We start from the raw sequence: 10,000 nt of genomic DNA, 5'->3' as shown, positions 1-10,000 counted from the left end.
ATTTTGGGTGATTTTGTAGAATAAACATGGATTTCGAGAGTATTCTTGATGAGATTCTTTTGGGTAGAGGTCAAGGAAACCTTAAACTTAAGCCAAAACAGAAAGAAGCGCTACAGGCGATTGTTTTTGAACTGTCGAGATTGTTTAATTGTCGGAGCAACTCAGAATCACTAAAACGAGCGCTTAGGCTTAATCAATAAACGAGTGCTATTTTCTTCACACGATCTCGTACAAAGTGTAGTTAGCCAAACTGTAAATCGAAAGCTAAAATGTTAAAGAGGGTTTAGGACTAATCACTGAAACTAACGCTTTGGTTTAATCAGTAAACGAGTGCTATTTTCTTCACACAATCTTGTGAAAAGTGTAGTTAGCCAAACCGTAAATTGAAAGCGAAAATGTAAAAGAGTGCTCAGACCTAATCACTGCAACGAGTGCTATTTTCTTGACACGATCTCGTGAAAAATGTAGTTAATCTAACCGTAAAATTCACAATTGATCACTACTTAATTCGCGAGTCACGCTTTAAGAACGAGAAACACTGTTTTGAATAAATTACATACTTCAACTTGAATATATTAGTTTCTGCTTACCGCGTAGCAAGCTACGCAGAACTTTATTCGAGTGGCAGGGTACGTGGGGCTTTCGTCGGTACGATTTACACAAACGTCGCAAATTTTTAAAATGATTTTCCTCAACTGTAAAGCTTTTCCGGCGTCGGAAAAAAAAACGTTCCTCCGCACAACTGACATTTATTCAAAACAGCACATGAGCTTGCGAAAACCAAACCTTCATTAAGTGCCCCGCGAAATAAGCCAATTGGAGCGTAGATTGCATTGCCGCAACCTTTTTTTAGTAGCCAATGAAAAATAGTGTACTGTCTAACTTTACCAGATCTCACATTTCCAGTGACAGAGTGAGATCTGGGTACGAGATTAGGTCACGCTGCTTGTCGCAACAGCTTTTGAGAACAGGCTTTTCGATTTGTCCAATCAGTAACTCCCTCGAACATAAAGTCCAATCAGCGAACAAGGACAAATTCTGTCCCAATTTGATGACATGGAAATGAGGTTCTGGGGTCGTGCGACCAGAGGATTTTTTTTTGTCCTTGACTGTTGATTTGGAATCGCTGAGCGTTCTCTCCGATCTTAAAAAGAAAAATTCCTCTGGGTGGGTAGAGCATCCCATAATGTCTTTTGAAACAACACAAATCAAAATGGCTGCCGTGTCTGCAAAAAGGTTCATTAACAAATAGAACGTGGTTCAGCGCTGTCTGTACTCTTATCGACAACGATATTCGTCATCACAATGAACAAAATGTTGTGGACTCACGATGCGCAGCTTTCATGCTGTACGATACTCATTGAATTCATATTGAAATTGAGTCAAAGTGCTCACTCAGATATTCGTTGGTTTCCAGTCGAAAATCGTAGCACAGTATCGTAGATATTACCGTTCAATACCTCGGGTACATTTTTTATCGAACATGGTTATGTTGGTGTTATTATGTTTATTGTTTGTAATATCCATACTGGCAGTACTAAACTAGCAATGAAGAATATAAACAAATAAAAATGGATTATGCACTAGTCAATTGAAACGACGACCCCCTAAAAGTAGCGAGGAATGTAACATTTGTACAGTGTTACATTTTAAACCCTCTTCAGTCCCTCCTGGACAATCCCCATTGCCATGGCCCCGGTGTTACGCAACGCTCAAAAACGTGATAGCTGCCACAGAGTTTTCAAGACGTATGTTTAGCAAAAAAATGCCAATTACTGCAATTGCGAGCACTGTAAGACCACAAAGGCAGACCCAAAACAATTGAAGTTGGAACGTTTTGCCCAACTAGGACCTAGGCCCACTCTGTCAAGGTTAGTGCCAAAAGCCCCGCGAAAAGTCGCCGCCAATTTGAACAAAATGGTCAATGCCCCGGAGAAATAAAATTTTACAAAGCTTAATTCTACCGCTATGTCCTCGTTACTTCCCCGCTATGCTCGGGGTCTGGGGGCCGTGGTTTCAATTGTCTAGTGCATTAGGGAGGTGCCTTCGATTCCTGTTTTGTCTCCATGAGGAATTAGGAAAGTAGTTGAATATTTTGGGGAGGACCTTTTTGTACCGTTTTCTAGTATGTAACTAAGGTATCGCACTAGAAGAATTTTATGCAATATCAGTATTATGGTGTATTGGTATATACTTTCTTGCTGGTTAGCCAAGCAGCGTGACTCCCATAGCTCCTGGCAAGGGGTATTACCTGCCGGTCACCCTGCCGGTCACCCATATCATCCAAGTATTAACCCCATTCAACATACCTTGACTTCGGTACAGAATAACTATAATTCCTGCAATACCGGTGAAAATAGGAATTCAGAAGAATTGCTACCAAAATGATTTTCTGTTAAGCAGATGTTGATGAGCAGTCTTTTCCACGACCCGTTCCAACGCAATCCTTGTCTTAGACAACTGAAAAAAAAAACTGAGGTCCTTCGAACAAAACAATGAAGTTTCCTCACGACCCCTCCCTCCTACTCTGGGACAAAACCACTGCAAATAATTAAGAGAAAAGGAGGAGGAGGAGTGGGTGATCTCTTCGAAAGTGTAGACCATGTTAAATAGACCATTCCTCGATTTTTAGCGCCATTTTGGTCGGGGGGCAAACTGGCCGGGATAAATTTGTAGTAAATATATGGGATTTTGGACGGCTTTCAACCGCTGTAGCGCCGCTAAAAGGAGACAGATTTCCACAGTGATAGTGTTAAAAGACATTTATACTGACATAATTTTCATGAAATATAAAGAACAGATTCAGGCTACAACGACCATAAACGAATTTTTAAGATTCCATACAATCCCTTCTAAAATCATGAAGGCAAATTGCTGCGATATTAGACGCAACAAGAGAAAATTTATTATTCGAATTTACGGACGTCAAACCTTCCTTAATGCCTTATTTTCTGTTGAATGAATGAATGAATGATATCAATAAAACTGTTTAAAGTAGTGGTAAAAGTTGGAAATCTGTCTCCTTTTAGCGGCGCTACAGCGGTTCAAAGTCGGTCAAAATCCCATGCATTTACTGTAAAGTTAGCCGTTTTTGCCCCCCAGACAAGATGGCGGTCAAAGACCGTGAAAGGGTCTATTATCTAGATACCGTAAATCCTCTATTAATTCCCCCGGGGGGCTTATTTTTTTTCAAGCACTTTTGAGGGGGGAGGGGGAAGGGGCTTAATAGAGAGGGGGAGGGGGCTTATTCAGCGAAACGCATCACCTGTTGCAAAAATACCGTGGTATGAGACAGAGTAGACTTACGCGTTGTACAATTAAAGTCACTGGCAAAAGTATTTAATTCACTTGTGGGAGCCTAAAAGTAACAAAAACACAATTCTATTCTTCAAAAATGTGCTTTCGGCCTCATGTTCTTCGGTAGTTTTTATGAGAATGGTTACTTGTATTGATTTGTCGCACACAACTTACAAATGAAAATCTCTGGAAAACTCCTCTTAAATTTACATTTGTTATCTCTTACATGTAAATGTTTTATAAACAGCCTTGAAATTTATGATACTATAATTCTACGGTACGATTGGGGGAGGGGGAGAGGGGGGGGGGCTTAATAGAGAGGGGGGGGCTTATTTGAGAGGGGGGGGCTTAATAGAGGATTTGAGGTAGTTAAATTTGCTCGACACGTAATCGACCTTAAAAAGATCATGTTATGCACTCCTCTCATCGGATGATCATGTCTGCTCGTCTGCTAACATTCTTTTAATTTTGAATCTGTTTTAGGGGTGTTTTACCATTGCTGCGCTACTTGTTGTCTGCTCAGGAGAGATGTCTTATTTCATCACTCAATCCAACACAGTCATGATCTATCCTTCTGTTGTGCTTCTCGGGCTTGGCTTTTCCTCGATGCTCGTTTGTTCCCTCAGCTTCGCAACAGAACTAATTGGCGAAAACAAGGTGAATAAAGTTCAAGTAATTTTTCAGCTAATTTTTATTGACCGTTTCGTATTATTTTCACAAGTTCTAGAACTTTTTATGAGAGAAATTATTTTGGGTTTGATAAAGCCGAACAACTTTGGCAAAACAACACAACATGGAGTGGCTGTCTAAAATCATATCCAGGTCTCCTCCGTTATTCCGAAATTCATTTTAAAAAACTTTATTATAAAACATTATAACAAGTTTTCTGGGTAACGTTTGATGTACCCCTTTCCACGATGTTTTCATCTTTAGTGTATATGTAATAGCTTTGTCTTTTCAATTTCAGAGAAATTCTGGTTTCATATTTGCCGTCATGAGTTTGATGTCATATGTTATTGGAGGGCCCCTTATCCTCGTGGTCCAAAACTTATTTCCTGAAGGAAGGTGAGTCACTGCTGGAAAAACGTTGAGAAAACGAATCAATATATCGTTTTTGTTGTTGTTGTTTCTCAACCAATAAATAAGTAACAAAAGAGCAAAAAGTACATCTTGTCTAACTAAAATTAGGAATGTCGTAAAAGAGATAATATTATTGGTTATCATGGTGAAAAATAGGAATGAACTAGTATTGCGAGGGGACCAAGAAACACGACAACAAAGACAGGCATAATTATTTGCATAAAAATATATGCACAAATAGTGCTGAAAGTTATTTGAGACTAGTAGTAATCTCGGATTATTGAAGTGCTTTCGAAAGTCGCTTGGAAGCAAAGAAGAATGGTAAGGGAAGAAATTCAATCTTATAAAATGAAGTTTGAGGATCTGAGCATATACTTCTCGAGATGGTTTCAATAAGCGTCGAGTACTATCATTCATGCGACAGGACTGAAATACTTTTCCCTTAGCTAGACTTTCCTGAATCATACATAAGTAAGCTGGTGCGTGTCTTCAAAATAACTGCGCAAATGGCCCCTTGAGAGGACATGTCGTTTGCTAGTAAAATACTAAACCCTGAAAGATTGAAGAAAATAAAAGAGAATCGAGTAGCTTCGCCACCGAGGCTGACATGTTGATCATTTCCTAGTTTACTTTAACTTTTTTTTCACAGCAAGTTAAAGCGCGAATTGCAGTGGTCATTAGTTCCATTTTTCGAGTGAATAAACTACAGTAATATACATGAGACGGTCTTGAGACTTGACATATTCACTGCTTCCCTTCAATCCCTGTCGGGCGGGGGTTGGTATCTGGATAGGAAACCAGTGTACGACACGTGATTGCCTTTCGTAAACGCCGTATGAATCGTAATGCCTTTTTGAAATTGGAATACTCATATTCCACCGAATCCTGCCTGACCATTCATCACTTTTTATGAGAAAAATTCTGGGAGCAAATTATCATTGATTACGAAGTGCGTTCGATGGGAGAACTTTGGAGGTTGGAATGACTACACGGGCGGAGATGCCGTGAAGACGATGCATTTATGTAAAGAACGTCTATCGAAGTATGAAGCTAGTGTAATGTGGCTAAAACAAGGAACGTAAAGAGGCCACTAAACCTTTTGAGACCTTGATGAATACTTCCTGCGATTGATAAATCTTTACCTACGGATCGACGAATGCACAAGGATGATTCCACGAAGGCAAGAGAACCACCAGCTAATGCCGCTGATCCTAAAATCATCTCCAACCAGCGAAAAATATCGCGGTGAACGGATTGATCTAATGTTGAAAAGCATTTATAAAGAGCCTAGGTCCCACACTGTCACGAAGATAGGCTCGCAGCAATAATATATATGATCGTTTACAATTACGAAGGTCATATAATCGACTACCGTTAAGTCCACTCCTTTTTTTTTTCCAAGTGTCCCCGACACATTACAGACTTAAATTAAGCGGAAATACGACGGCGACTCTCACGAAAACGTCACCTCAAAATATAACTTTGCACTAAGTCTTCAGCGATTATTCCGTCTCGTTCACGTCGCACAATATGGGAAAAGTATCCTAAATATAATTTGGGTACGAGCGGTTTCAGAGTGAAAAAAGACAATGAAATATTTAAATTTGGATGCTCCGGTTGTCGTTAAAACCTCAACTTTGGCGATCATTTCACGTCTTCGTTGTGCAGAGTACCGCAAAAATATGCACTCAAATGTGTGCTGCACATTCAGCCGATTTTAACCATTGATCAGATCACTGTGTTTTGGCATTTGTCGTTTCCGCAGCTGTCGTCGTTTCATAAACTCCCTATTGTTTGTAAAGCGTAGTTTTCATTTACCGGGGCTAACATTTATCATCTCCTACTCTATATTGCACCTCCAAAGTACTACAACTTGTTCTCTTATTTTTGTCTTCAGTCAGGGTACGCATTGCGCAGAGTGCGGAGATTATATGCGTCATGTGTTTTGTTTCGTGGCCAACGGCCTCTCCACTGCCGGTGCTTTGGTTGTGCTGCTGCTCCACTGCATTGATGGGCTTTGCAGAAGGAGGTACTAAATTGTTCTTGGGGTATTGAAAAACGTCATTGCGTAATTCGTTTTTTTTTAAATCTGAACACCGTCAGGGAGTTTTCTTGATATCCAGGAAGTCAAGCAAGAGAGCTTTGCATTGATCATCGCTCCAACCAAGAGTCAAACAAGTGAAAATCAATTTTTCTTCCTCTCTCAATTTTTCCCTTCTACTTTGCCATGACCTTCGCAGGGATGTTAAATTGAGTAATCTGGGTGTCAGTTTTCTTTTCTCTAACAACAAAGAGGACAACAGTTCCCAGTCTCTGCCGTTTCAACATATGTGCCAGTGGCGGATCCAGACCTGGAGGTAAGGTGGGGGCCCGCTCTCAAACATTTTGTTTTTGCCCTTTCACAGTGGTGTTTTGGTGGCTTCGGTCCAAAATAAGGAATAAGGAATAAGGTGTATGCGAAGATTTTCTGGGCATCTGACGATGTTAAATGCCCACCTTCAACCGACGGGCATTGGGTGGTGTGGAACAATGTTAATATATGAAAATTCCGCCAAAGCTGAAATTCATCCAATCAGATCGCTATGATAAGCAGTGCGAATTTTCATAACAAAAACAAACAGTCGAAGAGCCTTTCGCTTGAAGGTGGGCCTCTAAAACCAGAAGAAGCAGAAAGCGGCGCGATTAACCAATTAGAATCCTACGAAATTTTCATGCAGCATATTCCCATAGCGCGGGAAGATTTTGTAGGCTGTGACTGGCTTTCTACTTATCATTAAATAGTGGAAAAGGGGGCGAGGTATCACGCGATTACCTTAGACACTCAACTGACTTAAGAGCGCTTCACAAATGCAAAAATCTCGCCCCATTTTCTCCCATACGAAGCAAGTACATATAATTCAACTATGACTTGTTCACACGCACTTCACGGTGCTGGTGGAGAGGTTGCTCGCAGATTATGTGCGTGTTTTGTTATTGGTCAGTGTTAAAGCCTAATCCCAAAAAAGCAAATAGCGCGATAAAAGAATCGTAAATTTCCCCAAAGAAATCAAGTCAATCACTAATTAAGTGCAGGACTATGTCCAAAAATGCAAGTCCAATTTTTATATAAAACACGAAGTGTCCCTGTAAGTCTAAGCATTTCCTACCTATTTCTAAAGAAGGAGGGTGGCGGTTATTTTTAGGTCAGGGAAAATGGAGGTAGTGCGGCCAAGCGGTTAGGACGCTTGCCTTGAGTTCCGAAGTTCCCGGGTTCAAGACTCGTTCTGACCACTCGTTGAATTTGTTCCCGGTAATCCGTGGTTCAACTTCTCGGGCGAAGTTCTTAAGAGCTAAATGCTTTGCCTCCAGTCAGTTGGGATTCTTAACAGTTGTTGTTGTTGTGTTCCGTCGTTTCGTTGATTGAGTTTCATTGGCCCTGAAAAGCCCTTATAGACCACTTTTATAATGGCGGCCAAATAAAGTATCCCTTTGTTTTAATACTGATAAGCCTTTCTAGCTTCGCTGTGACGAGCAAATTTCGAAAGAATGTTGGTTTTAAAATGAGGGCTGTAGGTATAATAAACATAAATACAAAATGCTGAAATGGTATATGAAATGAATCATATATGAACTGCGGATATGAAATCTAGTGAAGCTATGATCTTCGCAGTTAGGAACGCAATTTTTGCAATTGCGTAGAGAAGCTTGAAAAATTCAGGACTTTGAACCCGTGACCTCGCGATTCCGGTGCGACGCTCCAACCAACTGAGCTATGAAGCCACTAACGTTGGAAGCTGGTCATTTGTGGTTTCTAATGGTCCCGTGAGGAATGAATCAATGATGGTGACCAGCTCCCAACGTCAGTGGCTTCAGAGCATCGCACCGGAATCGCGAGGTCACGGGTTCAAACCCCGTTGAAGTCCTGAATTTTTCAGGCTTCTCTACGCAATTGCAAAAATTGCGTTCCTAACTGCGAAGATCATAGCTTCCTGGGAGAGTACTCTCTAGAGAGTAAAGGAACTTCCGACGTTAAATAACGTGTACCTTTACCTTCACTTGATTTCATATCCGCAGTTCATATATGATTCATTTCATATACCATTTCATCATTGACTCATTCCTCATGGGATCGTTAGAAGCCACAAATGACCAGCTCCCAACGTCAGTGGCTTCATAGCTCAGTTGGTTAGAGCGTCGCACCGGAATCGCGAGGTCACGGGTTCAAACCCCGTTGAAGTCTTGAATTTTTCGGGCTTCTCTACGCAATTGCAAAAATTGCGTTCCTAACTGCGAAAATCATAGCTTCACTTGATAAATACAAAAGGATGTAAAAGCGGTCGCCATTTATGAAAGTGGTCAATTAAGTATTAAGTCTTTATTCTTACTTGAGAAGAAGCATTTGCGGGACATTCTGCGACATTAATTGCATGGTCTGTATCGCGTGACACGAGTGATGTTGAAGTTGCGGACATCCAATTGTTTGCAATGTAAGTGTAATAAGGCAACAGAGTCTTCTTTTTAAGCCAGATTGAAACCAATGGATCATGAATATACATTTACATGTGCAAACGAAACTTGGTTGATTAAATATTTTTTCAGAGGCCTAGTGATTAAGGACACTGTTCGACTATTATTCGCTAAAAAGTCACTTTCCATATTGGAAGACAAAACTTGGTCAAGACATTGAACTGATTCAGTTTGTCCCTTGTAACTCTGCCTGGATTAACTACAAACGGCCCTGAAACTTCTTCATATTAAGCCTAAGATTGTGTTAAGCATGAACATTTTTTAATCACGGCATTTCTCCATTGTAACTTTCGCTAACTTTGTTGTAACCTGTTACGAATAAAATGAATAAAATTGATTGCATGAAATCTTCACTGTATTCGTCTGTTTTTGCAGTTGGCGAAACCTACGCCGTATAAGCCTCTTTATTATATAGACAGGAGTGTTTTACTGGAAAATACACCAGTCATAAAATCCCAAATGCCTATTTGCATCTGGTGTGCAGCACTTCCTTGCAGACCGGCTGCAACGAAACAACTAGTAAGTCACTTTACTGGGTTCTCTGCACTAAAATCAGTAACAGCAGGCAGGGGAGATGTATAACTTCACCAGCGTCAAAGGCACTACTCAATTGACGTTTTCCGGCGTCCAAACATGGCACTAAGCGCTTTGGACAATTTTTCATCGTGTAATCTTTGCTTATGTTTTAGAATTCGAAGTTGCTCTTGCACTGCAGAATTGCATGGAGCAAGTGTCAAAGCCTGAAAGAAAAAATAAAAAAAATATAATAATAAATAAAAACGTAAACAAAAGAAAACAAGGACAAAGCAGAGGAAACGTTAGACTAATCGTGAGTAAGACTTGAATCACCGACTTAATTCCAACAGTTATTTTGAAAACTGGCAGATACTGTAGCGCCCGTGTGCCGTGGAAGAACGTCAAGGAAAGACAAACATTGTGGAGCAGGAGAGACAAGTGCCCATGCAATGGAATTACAAGAAGGACACAGGCAACTCTTGGTATTTGAGTGCTCTCTACAGAGACTTCTCAAGGGGCAATAACTAGCAGGAACGTCGGAAAGTTAAATGTAGCAGTTACTGTATGTGATAACAGCAAAACTGAATTTTTCACAAAGAAC

The 10,000-nt window shown here is 40.4% G+C and overlaps 2 protein-coding genes and 1 non-coding gene across 3 annotated transcripts in view; 2 read left to right on the top strand and 1 right to left on the bottom strand.

The window, feature by feature from the left end:
- The window catches only part of LOC138008875 (major facilitator superfamily domain-containing protein 12-like), a 9,674-nt gene extending 2,872 nt beyond the window's left edge, over positions 1-6,802 (top strand). The window contains exons 4-6 of the mRNA XM_068856151.1: positions 3,781-3,954; positions 4,265-4,362; positions 6,275-6,802. Coding sequence (XP_068712252.1) covers positions 3,781-3,954; positions 4,265-4,362; positions 6,275-6,413 — 411 coding nt within the window. The 3' untranslated portion in view covers positions 6,414-6,802. The remainder of the gene's footprint in view (positions 1-3,780; positions 3,955-4,264; positions 4,363-6,274) is intronic.
- A 1,298-nt stretch (positions 6,803-8,100) lies between these two features.
- The window catches only part of LOC138008166 (uncharacterized), a 21,391-nt gene continuing 19,491 nt past the window's right edge, over positions 8,101-10,000 (bottom strand). The window contains exon 7 of the mRNA XM_068855395.1: positions 8,101-9,623. Within this exon, the coding sequence (XP_068711496.1) occupies positions 9,486-9,623 (138 nt within the window). The 3' untranslated portion in view covers positions 8,101-9,485. The remainder of the gene's footprint in view (positions 9,624-10,000) is intronic.
- On the top strand, positions 8,524-8,596 carry Trnas-gga (transfer RNA serine (anticodon GGA)). Its single transcript has one exon. It is a non-coding gene; the product is annotated as a tRNA-Ser (tRNA).

This window comes from Montipora foliosa, chromosome 6 (genome assembly GCF_036669935.1).
Source record: "Montipora foliosa isolate CH-2021 chromosome 6, ASM3666993v2, whole genome shotgun sequence".
Taxonomy (NCBI): Eukaryota; Metazoa; Cnidaria; class Anthozoa; order Scleractinia; family Acroporidae; genus Montipora; species Montipora foliosa.
Note: the sequence above shows the minus strand (reverse complement) of the source record. Positions and strands in the feature narration are given on the sequence as shown.